Below are 23633 nucleotides of genomic sequence, written 5' to 3'. Positions count from 1 at the left end.
CAAAACTTGCTTATGCTGTAGGGGGGCTGAATATACACCCATCATTTCATTGGTGCTTGTGACATTGGAGCTGCACAATGAAGATACTGTGCAAACCTGTCCCTCTATCCTACATTTGAGGCTGAAACAAAGTGTAACGAATAATGAACCCACCCAACTATGCTGTTATTGTAGTTTCCACTAGCATTTGTTTTTTGGGGGGGTTGGGTTTAGATGAAATGTGTGAAATGCTGAAGAATCATTCTGCACCTCCTCCCCCAAGAAAAATTCTAGTTACCTTTAGTCTTCTGATACTTAGCAGTGATACAAACAGAATCTTGGTCCTGGAGCACAGCAAATGTTACTCTATTATATGCTTACAAGAAATGTACAGCTCTGCATAAGGAACAATTTGAAACAGCAAAAATGTGCATGGTGCTTCTTTGTGAAACAGTTTGAGGCATTCTTAGAGCAGTAGTTCTCAACCTTTTTAGACTCAAAGACACCCCTGGATCGACTCAAGGCATCCTTTGGGAAGTGCCAGCTCTTAAGTTTTCCCTTTTTTTTTTTTTTTTTGCCTACAGAAAAAAAATAGAGCAGTGTTTCTGTTGCAAAGAACTCAAAAACAAACAACAACAAAAATGACAGGTTGGATTTCTGTTTGAAATCTTTAGGTTTGTCTTGTGAATCATGTTCATAAACCTAACAGTGCTAGCATTGTGTGGCACCCTGTGGCACACTTGAAAGGCTCTTGTGGCACCCTGGTTGAGAATCACTGGCTTCTTCTATACCTTGTTCTAATTGTTGAGAGCAAGGAAATAGGGACAGAAACTGATAATTATGCTTAAACATTTCCTTAGTTTTACTTTCAGTTTCATAGAGGAAGCAGCTAGGCAAAAATTAGGGTTTAGGGGAGACACTGTTTCCCCTAGTGCCCCCCGGCCCCCTAGCGCCCCCTGGCATGACAAGGAACAATGGACACACATTATTAGAGAGGAGGTTTAGACTAGACATCCGCAAGAACTACTTCACAGTTAGGGCAGCTCCTAGGGAAGTTGTGCTGGCTCCTACCCTGGGGATCTTTAAGAAGAGGCTTGATGCCTACCTGGCTGGAGTCATCTGAGTCCAGTCTTTTCTCCCGCCCAGGCAGGGGTTCGGACCTGAAGATCTACAAGGTCCCTTCCGACCCTACTTCTATGATTCTATGATACCCAGAAAGCACTTGTGGTTGTGATTCCAAAGACTCCCTCAGGCTCTCTTCAGTAAAACCCAGTTCTGGTGCAGAAGAGCTGTATTACACAGCATTTGCTCAGTCACCCAGGGCTGAGGAAGGCAGCTGTGTGTATGGCATCTGAGTGCACCCCAAGCTAAAAGTCATAGCAAACTGTATGAAAGTTTCCCTGTTGTTGTAAGAGTTTGCATTCATTACCCAGGAGTGAATTTCCCCATCTTGAACACTGTCCTGTCTTCACATTTAATTGCAGTTAGCAGACTTGAGATAAATCTAATGAATCATGGGCAGGTCATGTAAAGTGAGCAAGTGCCTCTGGGCCAATGCATTTTGTTTTGGACACATCAGTACCAGGGAAAGGAAGGTAGTTCAAAGAAAAACAACAAAAATGATCAGGAGGACTAGAAACAATAACTTGTGACAAATTTAAAAAGTTTATTAAGTATGACATGGGGCCTTATCAACCACTTATGTGTGTGTTATGTGCACACGTGTGCATGCAGAAGGGGACTTGGGATTAGGGACAGTTTAAGAGATGCTTCAAAGTTACGGTCAAGGAGAAAGAGGAATTATTTAATGGCACACTATGGTCACTGTTCCTCTCAATCCCTATACCAAGAAAGCTTTCCTAACAGAACTATGTATTTGACTGTTGAACAGGAAAATCATCACTTGACATTTAAAAACTCAACTGAACAAAACCATATTAAATTTCCAAATAGGGAAGAATCCTACCTTGGCAAGGACATTAATTAAATGATCCTGAGTCACTTACAGCTTTACACTGGGTGATTTTTTTGATGTGGTAAGAGTATTTTTTCCTAATGTAGTCTGAAAAAAAAATTTCAACACAGATTTTAGAGATGGTAAAAAATCCAACCCCTTTGACTGAATATTTTTATGGCAAGTTCCTCTGAGAGATCCACTAGGACTGCAATTAGTGAATTTTATTATTTGTTTTCAAAATATCAAATTCACTTGACCCTATTTTCCCTGGAGCTTACACTGTAAGGTAGTTTTTATGAAACAGAACTCATGGTATGAACATTAACCTTGAGCAGCTTTCTCCTACAACAATGTTTTGCTTAAAAACAAGACAAACCCTGGTTGTCTTTAAATTCTTTTATTCTGTTCTTCTACAGTTCAGCTTTACTTCTCAGATTATAAACAGCTGGATGTTGTTTTTCTCCAATGAGTGCATGCTTTTCACTTCAATCAGATGCAGTTTCCCCACCCTCATGTTGTTAAGTACAGTTCCCCCTTGCAGCAATTTTGGTAAACATGAGATCAGTTGAGTATACAGAAATAGCTTCTTCTATAAAATTTTCATTAAAAAAATAACAGGTATTTATTTACAAAGTGTGTGATACTACAAAGTAATATTTCCTATTAGATCAAATACACTATATACTAATGCCGATGTTCCCATTAGGAAAGTAAAACTTCTGTGTATGCATTTTGCTGTGTATTTCTGTCTGTCAATATTTAAAGCATATATAATACTACCACATTCCTTTTACACTACTACTAGCCACATACAATGTGCTAGTGAAAATAAACATTACTCGATCAGGACAAAAATGAATTATCAAGATAGCTTAATAGCAGCTTTTCTGGAAAAAACAAAAAACAACTGGTTTATCATTGAAGTCTCTATCAAGAAAGAACCTCTCAGGATACTAAAAATTTGCAGTAAATTGTTTACAGGCTTCTGGGCAACTTGCTGCAGTGTACTGGATGGCAGTTGAATCTGGGAAAGTCTTAGCTTAACAGGGTTTAACGGGAAAGAGATGTTTAAATGCTTTTAGCTTAATGCGCAAAAAAATTGGCAGGTCCAGTAGTATATTTTATGCCAGAAGATACATTAAGGGGGAAAAAACCATAGGTTATTGGATTTGGTAAGAAAAACAGAATTAATCAAAGCTCTCAGTTGATCAGCATAAAATACAGGTCAGCAATTTCAATTCATTCAGTAAATTAAGCTCTAGAAATCATTAAATCCCATACAGGTTTTGCAGCAGCATGACTTTGGAGTTACTGACACAAATGAAAGTTATCTGAGTGCTTCATTTTTTAGTTTACAGACCTTGCTTTAAGTTTTGTTTTGAAACTTGGAATAAAACAGCCAAGCCAATGACTGACACGGGCTTATTTTTAACCAATTTTTCCACCCATTTAATTTAAAACAGTTAATGGCTTTTAATGGTTTTTCAAAACCAAAAAAAAGGAAGGTGAATGTAAATTTAAAATTATATAAAATAGTCCATAGCTGTTCTACTATAGTTAGAAAATTACCTTTTTCTTAGAATAATTCATGATAGTGGTTCTATAAAATAAGTCACTAAGACTTGCCCAGCATCAGTAATAAATGTCTATCCTCAACCCTATTTTAGAAATATATGTAATAAGTTTTAAAATGTGGGCTGGTTTCCTCTAACGTCTTATCTCACAGTGATGTTCAGGACATGTATACCCCCTCCCCTCACCCCTGCCAGGACTGTTGCCAACTAGAGTCCAGGGCTCAAGACCTGTGGAGACGGTTGGACTTTTGTGCCCCTATTCTTACAGGTTTCCTCTGAGCAGTGCTGCTGAGAACAGCCCTGTTCTCACGGTATGAATCTGTGTGCTTATAGGACTGGTCCCAGACCCATCCAATAACCCAAACCTGTCAATGATTTGCATAATGATTCTATTACAAAGCCTTCAGCTCACAAGCTGGTAGTAGTCCAGCCTCCCCTAAGACACTCTCCTAAGCATCAAAGCCAATGGTTGATCTTTCTTGAAGCCCTTGCCTTCAAGGAAGCCCCAGTGTATGCGTAAGGCATCTGAGCACGGCGTGGGGTGGCACATGCAGTCCTGGCCCTTCAGCACTCCAGTGTCTGTCAGCTGCCCAAAACAAGTCTAGCACAGCAGACACAGAGTGGGCATGACTCCTAGAAAGGCTCTGAGTTTTCTTTTCCTGCCCTTCTACGAATTAGTCTGCCCAAATGCTGTTTCTTTCTCTCCTTCCCAGATGCTCCCAAAGCAAAGTCATGGAAGGGCAGCTCACGTGGGTGAGGGTAGGTGAACACAAGGCTTCAGCTTACTCCAAAAAGAGATGAAGTCATACCATGAATGTGAGCTATATAGTATAAAATATGCACTGACATCTCCACATGATACACTGAAGTGCGCTGTGCAAGATGCATGCACCATGACTTTGTAGACAAGAAAATGTGCATGGAGCTTACAGCTGCCTTGTTTGGCTCCAGATATTTACCTACTCATCAGTGTGCCCCCAAACTAGCCCCACCCTAATATTAATCCAAACCAACCCCCCCCCCAAAAATTAGTTTGGGCTAAAATTGTGGGTTTTATGTGCCCACCAAAGTATGACATTTGGTGTGTGGAGAACCCATCAACTGTAAGCTTAATACTTCATGCTGAATTTTCCTGCTACGGCTCTATAATGTTTATCATGTGCTAAATAAAGCTACTTTCAAGATGAACTGGAAGGCTTTTCATGAATTTATTTTTAAGTCCTAGTGAAAAGTGGGGTTGTGCATGCTTTGTTTTGGATTAAAATGTTCCCTGGCAGCATTTGCTGCTCCATGGTACAGCATAAGAGCCAGAAAGTGACAGAGATTAACTTTTACATTTCACTCAGCTGGATAAGGATAATAGACTAAAAAATAATTACGAAGAAAAGACTATTTAGATTTTAAAATTCTGCTGTTAACTACATGGAGAAGTTTGTGCTTAATCCACTAAGGCAACATAATGTTCAACTCAAGAGTCCCTGCTACCCAGTAGGTGTTCAGGTTCCTCATATGATCCATGCAGAGGGAGAGTTCAGGGGTCTAAAGCTGGGACTCACAAAAGCCACATCATTTCAATGGGGCATAGCTTATGCTTCTCAGTAAGTCCCACCCCTTTTATCCTAACTCCTGCCCATCAAAAGTAGTTAGGCATCTTCCCTCTGACCTACACTTAGATACCAATCTCAATTCAGGCTTGTCAGCAATTACCCTTTCCCTGGAGCTGGAGTCCAACCCAGATCAGCCCAAGAGAAAATACTGCCCCACATTCCACTGTAACAAATTCTCCCATGGTTAGGTCGTTTCCCTGAGATTTGAAAGACCAGTTTTCAAATCTTCATTTTGCCTGATTTGAAGCAAAGACATACTCCAGCTTTCCAACATCCCAGGTCAGTGCCCTAGCCATTGGGCTACAGGTATGGTCAGAGACACATGCACAGTGTCTGTTCTCTGGCCCTCTTAGCAAGGCCTGCTATTGTAATAGCTGCTGCGTGTGCTCATAGTGGAGAGACTATTGAGTCAATGGGAGTGGTGGATGCTTAACTTTTTGAAAAATTATTTTTCCCATTTACTTACAGGTCAGTTCAAATGCAGGCTCTGTTTTTCGGTGCAGTCCTGCATGTGCCCGGTTTTGCAGAGACAAAAAGGAGGAGGATAAATGATGTGTTTGAATCCCCACAGGGAGTGATTCTCTTGCCTGGATGAGGACTAGGATCTCCCTATTCCCAGACTAGTGTAACCACAAGAGCACAATGTCTTCAGTAACAATTCTCTGTGGACTGAAGCTTGGCACACAGGATCTCAAACTAAGGAATTTTGTTTCGAAGCTCTGAAACTGGTTTAACAAAAATATGGAAAGACTGGCAGTCCAATGTCATGGCGCATGCCAAAAGTGACAAGCAATGCATTTCTCTGCTCTGACGGAATCTGAATTCAGGACTTCACTGGGAACAAGATTTTACTGTAGGTCTTTCACACCTAAAACAGAAATGGCTCAAGTAACTGAGAAATTCTAAGCTAAGATCCTGGGTGGAAACAGTTGGTACACTTTCCATCCTTTTAAGTGTCCCTCTGAACAGTGGTTTGGAGTGGCATATAACTTGTTTTTGTTTTCTAAAGGCCAGCTAGAAATAAGGCTCTGTGGGCTACAGCTTACACCATTCACTCTGCCATTAATCATATATATTTAAAAACTATATAAAAAGCACCTACTTTTCAAAAAGGTTTTTTTCTAAGTGGCATTGATGCAATATCCTGACCTCATCAGATACTAACAATCAAGCATGTATACGTCTACTTCCAGTTTTAGAGGTCATTACAATGGCAGTTATTCATTAATAGTTTATTAGAAGGAATCAAGACACAGGTTTGAAGAAACATTGCCTGTTTCTTCAGGCCAAAAAGCTCCTTTGAGTTTGGTCAATTGTCAGTATTCACAAAGCCTGTTAATTACTTCTCTATTTACTACAAAGTGAATTGCTTCAATCCACGCAATCACTGGGTCTTACATATCTCTATAGTAATAAAAGTTTTTCTTCATATATTGGCACCCACTCTAAAGAAGAAGAAAGCATTTTTAGTGCAAGTCAAAGGGTTATCTGCCTCTTTGTAGCATATCCCAGCTGTCTTGTCTAGACTGTTGAATAATATAGGATACATCTTTGAACATTTGCTAATCATCTCTCTTGTATGTGTAAACATGTTAGACTACAATAGTTCTGTGAAAGTGGTACTACAAATAGTTTAAATGCATAAAAAAACAGATTGAGTACCATCATGGTAGAATGGCCAACATAGTAGTGTTTGAAATACCTAAAATGTTTAATAGGCTGCAAAGACTGAAAGGAATCATTTCAATTTGCCATTCACTTTGCGTAAGCTTTAAGTTACTAAAGAAGTTGACAATATTGAGACCAGTTTAAAGTGACAATACAAAAACACAAGGTCAAAGGTAAAATGATGCCCTTAACCAATTCATTCCTACCCTGGTATTACAGAAAGTGTAGTTTGTTTTTATATATTAATATTACATACAAAAAGACCTCTCATCAGGTCTTTATATACTAATATATTATATTTATATAATGATAACTTATAAATATTTTATAAATTATATATTAATATTACATTAAAAAGATCTCATCAGACCTTCTGAGCACCAGCGTATGATGTAAAATACAGACTTCAGACTTAATTTCAAGCCTCCTGGTTTTAGTGAGCCTCAGTCATTTAACAACTGTTTTAAAACACTGGCTTCTTATATTTACCACCATGGTAATTGGTATGATTTTTTTATTTTACTACATGCCATGACTACACTTTGGCAAAGTATATTTAACAGCATCTCTGGGCCATGATCGAGCCAAATACATAAGAGTACTTGAGAAGTATCTCATCCAAACCTGAAAAAAAAGCTTTCACCTAATGCAACCTTTGGTGCACAACAGGAAGGTGACTCTATTCAGTAAAAAGAACCACTAACATTTTCGGTTAACACAATATGAAAATCTATTGGGTGATATTAAAGCAAAATTACTACTAACCCAATTCCTATTTTTGAAATGCAGAAATTATTTTTGTTAATTTGACAGCATACAAAGATCAGATTCCCTTTTCTTTAACTGCTATAGTAGTGCAGGATAGCTAAACAGTGAGATTACTTAGAAACAAAACCTGGTCAATTTTTATCATCCAAGGTGAGTGAAATGCAAAAAGTCATACTGCATAAACATGGAAAAGTTAGATTTTTCCTATCAGTCCTACCCTAAAGTAAGGGTTTTATTTCCTAAAATACTGGTCCTTAAAAATGAAAATGATGCCTGAAAATGTATGGATTGAAATCTCCACTATAGTTCAAAACCTTTTTCTGTTATGTTCTGGTTTGATTTTATGGAGAACTATTCTTAAGGTCTGTTAAAAAACGTAAAGGAGAACAGCACTGGATTGCCAGAAATCTCTGAACACCATTTTTTTTCACCAATTTAAAAAATAAAATAAACTGTGTTGGTGCAGAGAATGCTACCATTTTACCCTATCTAGCAATGGCTAATGCTAATCAGTTACGTAATAAATTAGGCCTGAAATATCAATGGAAAACTGTGAACCTTTTAAAAGATCCATGCTAATGTTATTTTTGGTGTACCTAAAATGGATTTAATCTTCTTAAAGATTCATTTGATCACTTGTAATTTATATTACTTTAAGGTTCTTCTATACAGCAAGTTGAACAGAACAAAGCAAACATTCTGACAGCCCCCTCCCTATAATGGTTTTAATACATGAGATGTTTTATATCTAGATTTTTTTTAAAAGATAGCGCAGCCAAAAGACAACAGGAGACTCAGTATCTCTTGACTGACACTAGCCATATCCATCTGAGTGGGCTAAGTGGAGGGAAAAGAGAAACATCCCAAGTTATGGAAAATAAACTTGTGCACTTAGCGTTTACTCAGCCAAATCTTCAGGGACTTTGTTCTTTTCCTTGGTTGCAGTTGCAAAAGCCCTTCATTTGCTCCATGCCAACATACAGCTCTGGGTTCAGTTATAAACATTTTTCAACCTGTCTCAACTTTGGATTTTTTTTTTTGAATTTTCCATTTAGTTTCACTGAACATACAGTGCAAACAAAGGCAAGAAACTAAAATAATATTCAAAACAGGAGCTTGCACTAAAAACACATAAAAGCAGCATTTTATATATTCTTTTTTCTACTGTCTTTATTCTGGGGAGGAAGAATCATCATCATCTTCGTCTTCATCCTCATCATTGAATGAGCATGGAGTCTCTCCTCGTGACTCTGAGTAGCGTGATGCTGCACTGCTGGACTGCTGACTGCTAGGGGCAAGGAACTGCCCGGTTGCTAAGGCCACTTCAGCATCCAAACACAACCCTGGATTTCCACTATCAAAACAACAAAAAAGTCATCCCATAAATTGAGGGAATTTCTCACAATAGTTAAGAGCTTTCTCTTGGCTTTTCATTTGTATTTAAAAACAAACTACCAAGAAGGAATTCCCTAACAACATTAAGCTAATACATTTATGAAATGTGCTAGAAGTGTTGGGAAACAGTGGAAGTGCAAAGGTTAATGGGTAGCATGCCAACTCGGCTTGGAAGCACAGCAAGGTGCGATGCTAAAGCCAAGGGCAGGATCAAAAGGGAACGATTCTGCCTGGTCATGTCTACATTTCAGCATGTGCATACTGGGACCTGCCAAGCAGCATAAGCCCAGAGCTGGAGGTGGAAATTTCTGGGGGCCACAATAACACAGGACTTGTGTTCAAATATACATTTAGTTCACAACTAAGAGTTTAAAAAAATAAAAGGATTAGTAGGAGGTTTAAGCACCAGAAGAGTGAAGTTTTCTGGAATGTCCTTCTAACAGGTTCAAGATGGTGCATGATAAGTTTAGGTCATAAATGCTATGGCAGGATACAAATATTTTTGGTGTGGTTAAAAAAGCATGTGATACAAGGCTTCAAATGTTTGATAGTTCCATGAAGGGGAAACTTAATTGCTATGCGTGTTGCTTATATATGTGTGAGGTGTCTGATGGCACAGGACTTCCTGACTTCACTGATGGTGAGGGTAGGTTGGCTATGGAAATTAGGGGAGACAGTCTTAGGGTGAGACATAATGTAAGCTCCAAGAGCTAGGGGGAGGTCCAACATTGAAGTGGTTTTGCACTGCAGTGATATGCTTGCATTACTTGAGGCAATTTTGTGTTCTATGGATGTACTTTAGATTAGAGGAAATGCAATGATTTTGTGGGTGCAAGGAAGGAAGGCCTGGCCAGGTAGCTGGGATGGCTCTCTGCATTAGTTACTCTTCCCTTGTTTCTCCTCATTTTCTTTGGACTTTTAATATGCCTATAATATTTGCTGCACTTTTCATATCATATAAGCCCATGCTTCAGGGCTGGTCATCAGTGGACTAGGAAGAAAGTGTAATTTACCTTTAAAGGCATTATTGACTTTCCTCTTTTTGCCTTTCTCTGAAGTCCTGGACCTAGACTTCAGCTAAACCCTGGCTGGGGTGCACTGCTGGTCCTAATGGTACTGAGAAACTTCTGAGGTGCTTGGCTTATATGTCTTGCACAAGCCTTTAGGGTAAACCGATTGCTACATTTGGGGCTGGAAATAACGTTAACCATGAGTCAGAGGCAATTGGCAGATTTTTTTCTTTTCCCCCCTACCTTTTTGCTGTATGTTAATGCAAGGCCCACTTCTTAGGATCACATAGGTATATTTTACCTCACAGATTCTAAGAAACTGATGATGCCCTGGTCTCTCCTGTTTTCTTCCTGTGGCATGTTTTTGATACTAAGGTCCTATGGTTGTTATGGGGGGGGGGCAGGAGGGAAGCTTTGTGGTAGTAGTGTTTGGAAGAAGCTGCAGTGGTTCTTTTTCTAAATCCTTCTACACAAATCTTTATCATGTAAGTCGCCTCTAATTGAAAGGAACCGGAGTAAAAATGCCTTCCAGTTCAATGTTCCTTTGATAGGTCATTGTGGAACTGCTGCCCAAACTCTCATGGAAGTAGTATATAGTAATATATAATATGACATGATACAATAAAATACATACTGCAAAAGCAATCTAAAATCTTCAACAGTCTGACTTAATTGGTAAAAAATCTTAGCCGAGTTCTCACTGGCCCCGTCTACACAAGATGCTGACTGCACAGTAGGTTGTTACTGCTGCACAGTAGTGTCACATGGCAGGAAGTGATGCAACGCTACTGTGCACAGTAACTCATTACTGAGCAGTCATTTAAAACTTATTTATACAAATACTACATAACGACTGCGCAGTAACGATTGTGCAGTCAGCATCTTGTGTAAATGTGGCCACTGATCAATAATCAAGCTGAAGGCGGTCACTTCAAAACATTTTGAATTACCTCTGTATTTTATATCTGTTTTTCAAAAGCCACTACTTTTTTGAAGTCTACTAATAAAAACATTTCCCTTAATTAATCTAAATTTCTCCCCTGGGAAGAGATTACAAACAAATTGTACACCTAAAGTAGTCTAGTAAATTAACATGCTCAAAAAATCAGTCATAACTAGGATTGGGTATTTGGCCAGTCAAATAAAATTTGGTCCACTGACTGGTCAAATATTGCTCAAAAATTGTAAAAAATTGCCAATAGGTCCAAATAATACACAGAAAAAGCATGTACATTCCTATAAGAAATATATGGAAAAAATCATATATCTGTCATGAAAACTACAAAAAAATGTAGCTTTTTGTAAAATTGCTATAATCTTTGGTCAAAAATATGCAGTCAATTGACCCAACTGATAATATTTGACTGGTCAGTTGTGACCAGCTTGCCAACCCTAGTCATAACTGAAATTTATCTGTCCTTTATATTCAGTTGGGGTGTGTACATGGAGTGAATTTATCCTGTGTCCACTGCAAACTATCCTTTTATTATGTGAAACGGATACATTTCTCTACGTACCTTGGCTTAGAAATAGAGGTGCCTCCAGTCACTTCTATATTTGAACCTGCTTGAGCAGAATTTGGAAGTATTCCCTGCTTCACCCATGAAAGTCCTGTAGACATATCTAAAAAAACCCAACACAGTTATTATACATTAAAGTTACATTTTTTTCCCTTTATGATCCCGAGTCTGCATTTAACTTGGGTTTGGCTATCAAGATATTCTGCTTTTGCCAAGTTAATTATAGCACTGCTAGTCACCAACACCAAAAGTAGTTCTCTAAACATTTTTCAGGTGTGACCACCACTGCCCTTGACTGTCAATTTGTAAATGTAAGTAACTTCAAAGTCACTGTGTGTGTATCTGTGTTGGGAGAAGAGCTATTTTCTCTTTGCTTCATACCCCACCAACTATAAGTATAGGCATTTTGCTTTTGTGCTAATGATCAAACAAGATCTGGAACACATTTCACATAAGGGGTATACCACTTCAAATTCACACCTTTCTTTTTATATTTCCCATGGGAGTCAGTGCATGGGGAAGGGACAATTTGCACAACTCTCCCCAGCACAGGATTTCAGATAGGGGAAGTAACATGCTTAAATCAATGAGGGCTCCCCTCCCTCTCTCCAAGTCCACCCCAGCCCACTTTTTCAGCCAATCTTGTTATGCAGTGGATTTTAGAGTACCCTTAGGCCCTTATTTAATCCTCCCCCCAAGATCAAATGCCCCCAACTTTCACCAACACTGTGGCACATATGATGGTGACAGAATCACTACAGTTAAGGCTGCATCAGAATTTGATTTTAACTGGAGTGAAAAGGGTCTGCAAAAATTGGGTGCATCCAGACAAACATACACGTGTGTTCCCCCAGGGACAAACAGCAGTGGCACATAGTTGTGCTGCTGCTACTTGTCCCCAAGGAATGCCCCTCCACATGCACTTGTGGCACATGGCAAGTTGCCCCTAGTGGGGTAGAAGGCTGGGGGCAGCACCTGGGCTGGCCCCAACAGCCTTAACGGAAGTCCTGGGGGCCTCCTGGCGCTCCAGCGGTGGTGATCCAGTAGCAGGGAGCCTGGCTGGCAGTTGGAGCTGGCATGGCTCCAGCCGGCCAAGCTCCAGTTTTGGGCAGCACTCACTGCTGCCACATGTGCCACTCTGTTTTTCTAGCGTGGGATCTTCCAGTGTCAAGCCCCATCCCCCCACGCTGCAACTTAGCAGCATGGGGAATGTCTGCATGTGAGGCATGCAGCACTGTAGACAGGCCTGCAGCACCACATATCGCATGTGTGCGCTCGTCTGGATGCACCCATTGTATTGTGCGTCTAGAGTATCATGTTTAAAGTTGTGGGTGCTGCTTGTTTTTTCTATACCAGTTTCCATTTTCAAGTTAATTATTACTGTTTCATAAAGGGAGGTGACTACACATTCTTTGCTAGCATCTGACGCTCTGGGGAAAAGGAGGTTTGCAGTTATGCTGTGGAAGTTGGAGGACTGAAAATGGTAGGTGTGAGCTATTCATTTGTTTGTGTGGATCATGTACATTATTCTAGAAAGCTGAAATGTGTTTCTCCTTCCAACAATAAACATAAACAAATGTCTTGATTTATGACAACCTCTTGGCACTGCACAGATCTGTGTCAGCACTATGCCAGCTCTCAACACTATGCCAACTTTTACAATAGAATTGTACGTCCTGATGTTGTCTATCCTAGGAGACTTCTGTTGACAGACAGAAGGCGTCAGCAGGCAAGTGTGTGCTTCATGCGTTTCTACTTCATCAACTATGCTGGCAAGACCTGAAGTGCACCCTGGGAAGGTAATGGCTGTGTACTTACAACCACGCCTTCTGCTAGCTGGCAGCAGAAGTTTTACCCCACTTGGCAGAGGTGGAGTAAGCAGCGGAAGAACAGTTTCTGTCATTAACAGGGAGCTTTGGGTAGAGATGCACTCAAACACCTGCCAACAAAACTTCAGCGTAGAAATTTCAGTAATCCCTTTGTCCATATGGACGCTAATCAAAGAAAAGCAAGCAGCTGTGACTTAGATCATACTTGGTCTGGTTGCTCAGGGAAGAGAGAAGAAGCATACAGCACGGTTCCATTTCTTTAGCCATGAGCAGAGAGAGGTGGGTAGGCATGTTAATCTGAAAGCTGTTAGAAGGCAGAGTAGATATGCACCTTTACAGATTAAATGAATAAGATAGATAGATAGATATATAGAGAGAGAGAGAGAAAGCACGTAACTTGGCTCTCTCTGTCTATATAACCTGTGCTATCTTATTTAGGCACTTTAAACACCTTTGAGGCTCTAGGCCAGAATGAGTAACAATATGCAATACCAATGATATTTTAAGTCAAATAGTTTAGTAAAGTACCCACAAATACTTATTTAAAATGTTCAACATGACTAAACTCTATACAATGAAATCTAGAAAAACCAAGTGTAGATTTCTGTAACAGAGAAATTTTGATTTGTGAGGGAAGAGCTAAACGTACAACTTTTGTACATTTATTAACTTTTAATTAGCCTGTGTAAACAGTCATTTGGACCATTTAATGCAGCTGGAAGATAAGATTATTTAAGAACAATTATTTTAGCTACAATAGTTCAGATTTTGATATTATTTTTGCATTCTCTTGTTGGGTCTAACTGTATAGCTCAGTTCTTCCAACTGTGATTGCTAATGGGGTGTACATGTACCACTGAAGAATGGGGATGACTTAATCACTAATTTTCAGTCTCTGATCTAAGGGACAGAATATTATTTCAATCTCTAAAGCTCAGGCCATTCTCCACCATGAAGAAGCTCTGCTAAAGAGAAACTTAGCAATGAGATTCAGATAATTCTTTACTATTTTTCCATCCTAGCGTCTATAGTTCATGGAGTTGGACAGTGTGGGAAAGTTCTAATGTTGATGGTTGTAATAACTTTAGCTAGTGAATAAATACAAGCCATTGATTTTCCATTCTTGTACATCAGTTAATTCAAGTCTACATATTTCAACACCATGGCAAACATTGAACTGAGGACAACTCTTTCACTGTGCTTTTGGTTTAAGAAATAATTCGTAAAACACACAAGAGTTAAAAATAAATTATACTTTGCTTAGAAAGCCATGTAATCAGGCCAATACCATCTTTCCAACAGTATGCAAAACATATTTAAATTAGCTACTCAGTTGTTGGTATAGACCTTTGACTGCAGTAGCTATGCAATTTATACTGATCTGTCTGTAGCCGTACACAGTGTAATTATGTTACAACAACAAAGAAAAGGAACCTTTAAATTAAATGCATGTTTTGGTATACAGTAAAAAACTTCTGGCCTCATTTTCTCACAGCCCAAGACAGCTGCTTAAAAATGTAGTGAAAACAACTCATAACTAAAGTGCACAGTAGTCTGAATAAAGGCAAGTCTTGATTAGCAGCCAGTGGGCAAAAAAAATGGCAGATGAACTTTAGTGTCAACAAGTACAAGGTAATGCACATGGGAGAAAATAGCCTCAATTAAATTATACAATGTTGAGTTCTTAATTAGGTGTTCTGACTCAGGAAAGAGACCTTGGAGACAAAAACATCAGCTTAGTGTGCAGCAGTGACCAAAACAACTAATAGATAGTCTGGCATCCTTAAGCAGGGAATTGAAAACAAAATGGAAAATATCATTATGTCACTACACTAATCCATGGCACACCCACATCTTGAACACTGTGTTTAGTTCTGGCCTATGCATCTTAACAATGATGTAACAGAATTAGGAAAGGTATGGACAAGGGCAACCAAGATGATCAAGGGTCTGGAACAGCTGCTATGCCACAAGAAATTAAAAAGGCTAGGACTTCAGTTTGGAAAGGAGAAGGCTGAGGGGGGATATGATAGAGCTCTATAAAATCAGGATGGGCATTGACAAAGTGAACAGGGAACTGTTCCTTACCAAATCTCAGAATCCTAGAACTAGGGAGCACCCACTGAAATTAGCAGGAAACAGGTTTAAAATTAATTTTTTGATGCTGCATGTATTTAACTTGTGGAACTCATTGCCATGGGAAGTTGTAGAGGCAGACAGTACATCCAGGTTCAAAAAAAGGATGAGACAAATTCATGGATGATAGATCCACTGATAGCTATTAAACAGAAGAGTTGGGGATATATCTCTAACCAATGATTATGGGTACCAGAGAGTGTAAGACAAGGGACAGATCACTAGATAGATCGACTAAGGACAGACATTACGCATATACACTGGTATAGGTGATCAGAAACCAGTTCAGATCTGGGTGGTACAGGACCAATCCATGGATTGTTTCCTGTGTGAGGTCAGGTCCTTTGTGCCCAGCTTGGGCCCCAAACCACCTGCACTGCCTGGATTCAGCCCCACGCTGCCAACATTGGACTTCACACCACCTGGATCAAACCCTGCACACCCGGATCCCATTTTGTGACCCCCAGATCAGCCCGCATACACAGGGATCCAGCCTTGTGCAGCCAGGATTGCTACCCCACCCCTGCATGCCTGGATCAGGCCCTGTGCTGCCCTAGTCCCATGTGCCTGATCTAGCAAGCAGTCACACTATCCCAACAGAGCTCCCCCCACAGGTCCAGAAAGTAGGTAGCTGGGAAGCAGCAATTAACTTTTCCACTACTCCTGTGCCACCAAATTTTGGATCCATTGGGAGCCATCAGACCAGATGACATATCTCCACAGGCTGGATCTGAATTAGTTCATTCAAAATGGAGAAATTTACTAAGAGTCAAAAAATGGAAAGCCTGTTTCCCTCTTCTAATTTACAAATAAAAGTGAGAGAATGAGGTCTACTAAATTCTAAAAACTGAGGGACACAGTGATCAGAAACAATCCACTTAATTAACTATAAATAATATTTTTTGTTACTTTTAATAAACTTGTCTTCTTAATGCACCTAGCACATTTAAGTCATTTAACAATTTTCTATGCTATTTTGATATATTTTAATTCTAATTTCCATCAAAATGAAATTTTACACAAATTGCAGGTTAAAAATCATAATCTAATACAGTGTCCAATTTAGACACCCACAGAGCTGTGTTGTGTGGTTCACAAAGCTAGCAGAATGACTGGGAATTCAAGGGTGGGGTCTGCAACTGAAATCCCTATCACAGAGCCCCATTCACAATGAGCATCAGTGAGGCAGAGGGTAAGTGACTGCCTGGCCCTCTGCCATCAATGCTCCCACCCTGCCACCATGTCCAGATCCAACCCATGAGGATTCCTGTGGTCCAGATCTGGCTTGGGGGACACAATGAGTTTGAGAACCCTGATGCAGTAGCTAAGAAATGTCACTGACCCTTTGCAAGAATGTAAATAAATGTATGTTAAGTTATATGCTTGCTTAAATAAATGAATAGATAGAGTGTAGTTTACTGGTTAGCATGAGAACTAAAATAACAAAACTACACCCCTCTCCCCAGTATAATGGCTACCAATTCACAAGTACCAAATCTCTTTAGAAAAATAAAAAATGCAAGTACAAAACAAGATTAAAATAAATTGTTTAAATTAATGCACCCTACTTGCCAGATAAAATCATGATCCTAATCTCTGATTTAAATCATTTTGATTAAAATTAATGCACCATGCAGGAGACATACTCAACATTTTTTTTACAGCAAAAACAAACGAAATCTGCACCCCCATCCACTAGGTCAGGTTAGAATCAGATTAACGCCACGGAAGCCAAACTAACAGCAGTGTTCCAATTTTTCCAAAATGAAGTGTTGAAATATTTTAAAGTGATTTATTGAGTACCATTACTTTTACAAAACGAAGATCTGCTAAAGTGAATCAGAAAGATTAAGAACATATTACAATAATTTTAAGTTTTTGGTCAGAGCAAAAGGAATGCAATTTGACAACAAAGGCCTGGAAGCAGGTAAGTAAGCTACAATGCCACATCATCAGCATCATGTTGTCTAAATCCAGAACTGGGAGTTTACTGAGTTCTAACTATGAAGCTGGTATTTCATGCAGAATGTCTAAGGGAAAAATGGGAAGGAAAGATAATATCCTCGTTGTATATGCAATGTGATATACCTTGGAGCTAACACGAAGAGTTTCATAAAAAGCAAGAAATGTTATACAACACTGGACTCCAGCGTCACTGAATTAGAGAGAATACAGACTGACTACATAGGAAAAAGCATTATATTGCAATTATACTAGTAAACGGCAATGATACGAAAATACAGGAAATAATATCAAGAGCTTTTTTACTACAGTGTTGTGTAAAAATATCCAGAATCTTACTCAGAGGTACCATTTTCAGACTGGCACATTGTCATTCTAATAAAAAAGATGAACATACTTCATTTTAAGAACAAGTTACATTTCAAATAAATAAAATTCTCTCACCCTCCTGTTTAAAAGTTTAATTTAGTTAGAAGTAAATGTTGCCTTTTATCCATATTCTGCATATTCTGCCATTTTACAGATGAATAAACTATGCCATGGAGAGGTAAGAATAATTTGCCCAGAATTGATAGCCCAGCTGACAACAGATCCTCATGTTACTGAATCCACACGCCCTATCCATTAGATTCACAGTGCCTCTAATTTATGTTTATAATGCAGTAGCATCTGGGGAGTCAATTAGGACCAGGGACTTACTGTGCTAGGTACTGTATGAATACCAAGGAATACACAATGTGTGCAAAATGAGAAAGATCTATAAATGAGAGAATCTCAATAATCTGAAATCATAATGTAAAAATGAATACCTTATAAATATTATAGGTGGTATCAGTAATGAGGTGTGTCCTCTGCTTGGGTGTCCTCTATCAAATACTTGGAGAAGAGGTAGAGGGAAGGACAGAAGAGGAATGGACTCTTAGGCCACGTCCACAAGTAGGGGCATGCGCTTGCAGTGGCACAAATTTGTGCTGCTTTGTGCCATAGTGCACACCCTGCACGTGCGCTTTGTTGTGGGACACTGTCCTGCCTGGGGCAAACTGCCTTTCCCTGGCTCTTCCCAGTTCTTCAGACAAGGAGAGCTGGAGGCTAGGGCCAGCACCTGTGCTGGCTCCAGCAGTATTACCTGGTGTCCTGATAGCATGCTGGAACAGCAGGGGTACAACCTGGGCAGCACAGAGGCCTGGCCGACACCCAGAGCATTGCTCCATATGGTCAGGTCTCTGTTTGTGCCAGCACACACTATTTTTGCATGCATTGCACTGCTTTTTTTTAATGTTTTCTTTGGTACTAGGAAATCCCAGTGGCAGATTTTGCCGCACTGCAAATTTGTGGTGTGTGCAGTTTGTGGCACCACAAAGAGGTCTGTCGCCCCATAAACTGCATGCCCCTGCTTGTCTGAACGTGGGCCTTACAGATCTTTTTGACCATGCGTGATCTAGAATCTTTTGATGCCTAAAAAGTAGCGGCAATGACACAAAGAAAATATAATTTTAAGGAGTTCTGGCTATGCCCTAAGTTTCAAGGGCCATGCTGCTACCAGACACTATTAATGGAATAATTCCTTTGTATTTCCGTACATTCATGACTTTCTATTCTAAACAACTGTAAATGGAGTCTATGTACTATAACTGTCCAAAATCAATTTTAAAACTATTCAGTTGTGGAATCCTGCTGCTTTTCATAAAGCTGGTTAACCTACCTCATGCCACATGCTCATGTAGTTAGACATTATTAGATGTGTTTCAGTAAGTTATGGCTCTGAATTTAAACAGGAGTAATATTTAAAAGCTTCAGTTAACTTACCTGTGACATAGCCTTCCAAAGCCTTTGGCACCAAAGATTTAGCAGTTTTGAGGTCTTCCGGTGAGCATTTGCCTGTCTCTAAACCAAAGGACATTCCCATTCGCTTTAGCACCTCAATGTCATCATGAATCTCAAACGTGTTATCAAAATTAAAGAGGTATTCAAATCTGTACATGAAAAAAGTCAAAGTGAGCTTGTTTTGAAAAGAACCACAGTGCTACATGCTGGTGAAATAAGTATATAGATATATAATATCTCAGTATTTCTTTAGAGACCAGGCCTTTTAAAAAAAAAAACACAGCTAGATACAGCAAGAGCTTTTATTTTGTACTCCTGAGATTGGCATCTCTGCAGGACTCAAATATGATCATCTTTCCCAATTAAAACAACTTTTTTCCACGGCAGGCAGTCAGAGCCCATAAATTTTTCTACCTCGTTGAACAGCAGGAAAAGAAAAATCTTGCTCAGACTAGAACCTTTTCCTGTACTAAATCCAATAATTTTTAAAGGTCAACCACAGCCTTCTCACCAGAAAAACCATTTTGATTCTTGCTACTTTTATATTTCACTTTCTGTCCCAATCCACAACATCCCTATTATGAATTGATCTATCCTATTTACTCAATTCCAAGATGTTTTTCCCCCAGTCAACATGTGGAAAACAAAGCCTCGTCTTAGACTCGAATATGGAACTACTCCAGCCACGAGCTGTGGGGAGTGGCGGTGTCCCCAGCTGAGATGGGCACAAGGGGAGCCCCAGAGCCACTCCTGCCCCACACTTCAGGGAGCAGCTGTGTGGTGTGCCTGGCATGGCCAAGGACAGCTGCTGGAATGCATTGGTTCCTCCTTGCAGCACCTGCTCCTTGCCAGGCTCTCCTCTCCCCATTTCCCCTGCTGGCTGGGACCACTGCTGCTGTCCCTAGCTGATACAGGCACGGAGGAGTCCTAGAACTGCTTCTGTTCCCCATGGCAGGGAGCAGCTGTGCAGGGGGCGCAGGTTGCGGACAGCAGCAGCGGTGTGCATGTTCCTTGTTGTAGCCCCTGCTGCGGCCTAGAGGGGGAAATGGGAGGGGGGGGGGAAAAGGGAGCGAGCAGGAAGCAGGCACTGAAAGAAGTAACCTGTGGGCTGCTGCAACTCCTCAACTGAATCAGGATCCCTACACAGCTTCTCCTTGCAGTGTGGAGCATTAGTGTCAGGAGGTGGTGGTGGGTGGGGGGTGGAGGGGACAGCCCTGAAAGGTAGGCAAGTGGTGAGTGGACAGGTGCTGGGAGGGAGAAGACAAAGGGGAGTAGAGAGTAAATAGTGTGTGTGGGGGGGATAAGCTGGGGTGCAAGGGTCAGGTCTCCTGCCCCCACCTGCTGCTTGCCTTCCCACCTCCTGCTCCCCTGCCACTTGCTCCCCTGCTGTGGGGGGAGAAATTTAAGACAACCTCCCAAGAAACAGATTCTAGACAGACAATTTTAACAAATTTATAATTTTACATGTGTACAATTTAACTATTGGGGGCTAATCTTAAATTCCAAGTCATCCTGAAATTGGGTAAATATGGTATTTACTTTGTTATAATTAACATTTTGGACAGTTTGTCTGTTAATTAAGAACCTTCTAAAGCAGGTCCAAGGAGTTAGAAAATGAGTGGTCCTGCCCTAATTTCCACAAAATACTTTATAGTGCATACCAGATATTTGCAGTTTAGTAACTGCTACTAGGAAGATTCCATGTCACTTCTGGCTTTTGAGACCTATGAGATTGGGCTTCAGTACATCATAGGCTGTAAGCCGGAATGACCCACCCTGTGCTAAAGGCAAGCGAGCGCCTGGACCATGGCAACACTGCTGCTCATCTTCCTGGTGGCAAAGGGGAAGTGCCCACAGCTGGCATTTGTTCCCATGGGAGCACAGGGAAAGCAACCACAGAAGGTGCTTCCTCCCACCAAATGCCAATGATGCTCCATGTCCATGGGTCAGATCCAAAGGTTCTACAGGCCAGATTCAGCTCAGAGGCTGCAAGTTGCCCATCCCTCTTCCAGGCCATTCAATTTAATTCAGTTTCCCCCAATAGTTCTTCAAGCGATGAACTGGAAGGACTACTCTCAGTCCTGAAATACATATGGGTAGTATAAATCATTCACAAGCTGGTGGGCTGATTTTTTTCTGGCAGCTGCTCTACATAATTGTGGGGGAACTTGTGCTGTGGATTCTAGAGATGAATCTGGGATCACGAGCTGCAAATATCTAGATGTGAAGGAAGGTGAAAAGATAATGTCAACACAATACAGGAACTGTTTGCCACAGGTTCTTGACAGATTTGCATCAGCGCTTGCTCAAAAAACAAACCAAGCTAAACCTAACCACAAACAAAAAAAAATGCCTGCCAATCTAATAGGCCTATCCCTGCCAGAGAAACCTACAAAAGTATGATCACCATAAAGAATGAAGCAAAAGAGGACTCCAATGAGTCTTGTTCTCAGGTGCTTTCTATCTGAAAAATCATACTGGCAAAACTACATACAAGAAGAAAGAACATTACTACACACTTTGGAAGGAAAACAGTGCAGCAGCCAATTATCAAGAATAATTGATAACTCTTATCCTCACTTATTTTGAAAGACAGCAGAGAGCATCTGAAGAATATCTTTTACGTTTCTCAAGGTGGTAATACATCAAAGAACAAGATATCACAGCTGAAACTAGGACTGCAACTCTGACCTAGTAAGCCCCGACCAGTTGAGTTATCAATTCAATCCATATATAGCACAGATGTACAGGATATGCTGTGCTCTCCAACCTACCAAGTTGTTCTAATAAGTTGACATCATATTACCAGGTTTAATGTTAGGAAAAACAGATTCCCCTGTTAATTAAATCAGCATTTTAATTATAATGTGGACAAAGTGAGACTGATATAATTAAACACATGGGAAGGATGATAAGCCTAACCAATAAGCCAAACCATGAAGGAACCTTTATGTTGCTATAACTGTGTCTATACAAGGTGGGTTTTATCAATGAATTTGAATCAGTGCAAGTTTTGTGTTCAGATAAATCCTGAAAAACACATCACCCCCAAATCAGTAAGCTGTATAGTAGCATCAAACCGTACTTTTACCGAAGTGATTTGTTTTTGATTTTTAGACATAACTCTTGGCTGAGTTCTGTTGAACAAACAGGGAAATTAAATGTACTGGGAACTTTGTATTTCTGCCACAGGATTCACTCACACCTTAACTTTGAAGTGTACTCCAGCATCTCAGCTTTTATTGATTAAAATCACCTTCTACATTGTGAACCAAATGCAAACCTGTGTTGTGGTCACTACTGCACTGGGCAAAGGGAACTTCTTAAAACAGCTTAATGGTGAAGTACTGATATCAACTGGTCATGTTTGTTTAAATATCCAATGTCTTAGATAAATTTCACAATTGTTGAAAGGGCAGTAGCTGCTGGCACCCTTACTTCACACATACTGCGCTGTGCTACCTGCAGTCAGCTGCTGAGCTGCAAGAAACAGTGGGCAGTTTTAAAGAAAGAAAAGTGGTGTAAACTGTGGCTCTGAGGGGTGTGAATGACCCTACTTGTCCAGGAAGGTATTAACACTGAACCCTAATAATGTCAATTTAATCGACAACAATTTAAACTGCTCCAGTGCTGACAGTTTTGGGGGAAAATGTCTCACTAGTCAGCAGCTCCTGCAATCATAAACTCTCTCCTGTGTCTCTCTAGTACCAAAAGACCCAGCTTCCTACTTCTACACAGCAGAGTTAAAATTTCCATACACAGTTCTTCAATTCATTAAGAAGTATATAACTTGATACTAAACTTGAAAAAAATTGGGGCAGTCTAGGGGTGCACTGATAGAGAATTTTTGGGCTGATACCGATGGCTGATTTTTAACGAGCCATACCGGCTGATACCAATCCAATTCTGACATGCAGCTGGGCAGTGTGGATAGCGGTGTCCGGCTGGTAAGTCTGTTGTGGGGGAAGGGGCAGGGAGAGGGAAGAGGCGTGGGGTGGGGGCAGATCAAGGACCCATGGTGAGGGACAGAGTGGGGCTGAGACGGGGCAGGCACTGCATAGCTCAGGCGGGGCGTGGGACAGAGCCATGAGCAGCTTGTCTGGGGATTAAGGGGGCTCTTGTTGCTACATGCACCCTGGGAGGGCATGGAGGGCATATGCCCCTGAATCTGCACAAGGGACAAGGGCAGGCTGATGCTGTGGGCTGGGGCTAGGGGTGGCGCCAACCTCTTCCTGGCGGGGACTGGGCTGCACTCAGAGTGGGTGGCAGAGGTCTGGGAGAGGGCCTACAGGGGGGCTACAGCCACCCCAAAATTAGCAGTAGTGCCCTCCCATAGACCCTTCCCAATGCTGCCACTTGCCCCAAGCACAGCCCAGCCCAGCCCAGCCCGCAGTGGCAGCCTGC

At 40.6% G+C, this 23633-nt stretch overlaps 1 protein-coding gene across 5 annotated transcripts in view; it reads right to left on the bottom strand.

Moving 5' to 3' along the window:
* Positions 1 to 1627: 1627 nt before the first annotated feature.
* Positions 1628 to 23633, bottom strand: part of TFDP2 (transcription factor Dp-2) — a 157812-nt gene continuing 135806 nt past the window's right edge. For all 5 annotated transcript variants that reach the window (XM_019503574.1, XM_019503575.1, XM_019503577.1 and 2 more), the window contains 3 exons: positions 19212 to 19378; positions 11476 to 11581; positions 1628 to 8907 (listed from right to left, as the gene is read on the bottom strand). In XM_019503574.1, the coding sequence (XP_019359119.1) occupies positions 8724 to 8907; positions 11476 to 11581; positions 19212 to 19378 (457 nt within the window). In that variant the 3' untranslated portion in view covers positions 1628 to 8723. The remainder of the gene's footprint in view (positions 8908 to 11475; positions 11582 to 19211; positions 19379 to 23633) is intronic.

Source organism: Gavialis gangeticus, unplaced genomic scaffold (assembly GCF_001723915.1).
Source record: "Gavialis gangeticus isolate Ggan-Ray unplaced genomic scaffold, GavGan_comp1, whole genome shotgun sequence".
In the NCBI taxonomy this organism is placed as follows: Eukaryota; Metazoa; Chordata; order Crocodylia; family Gavialidae; genus Gavialis; species Gavialis gangeticus.
This window is presented reverse-complemented; position numbering and strand designations above follow the sequence as displayed.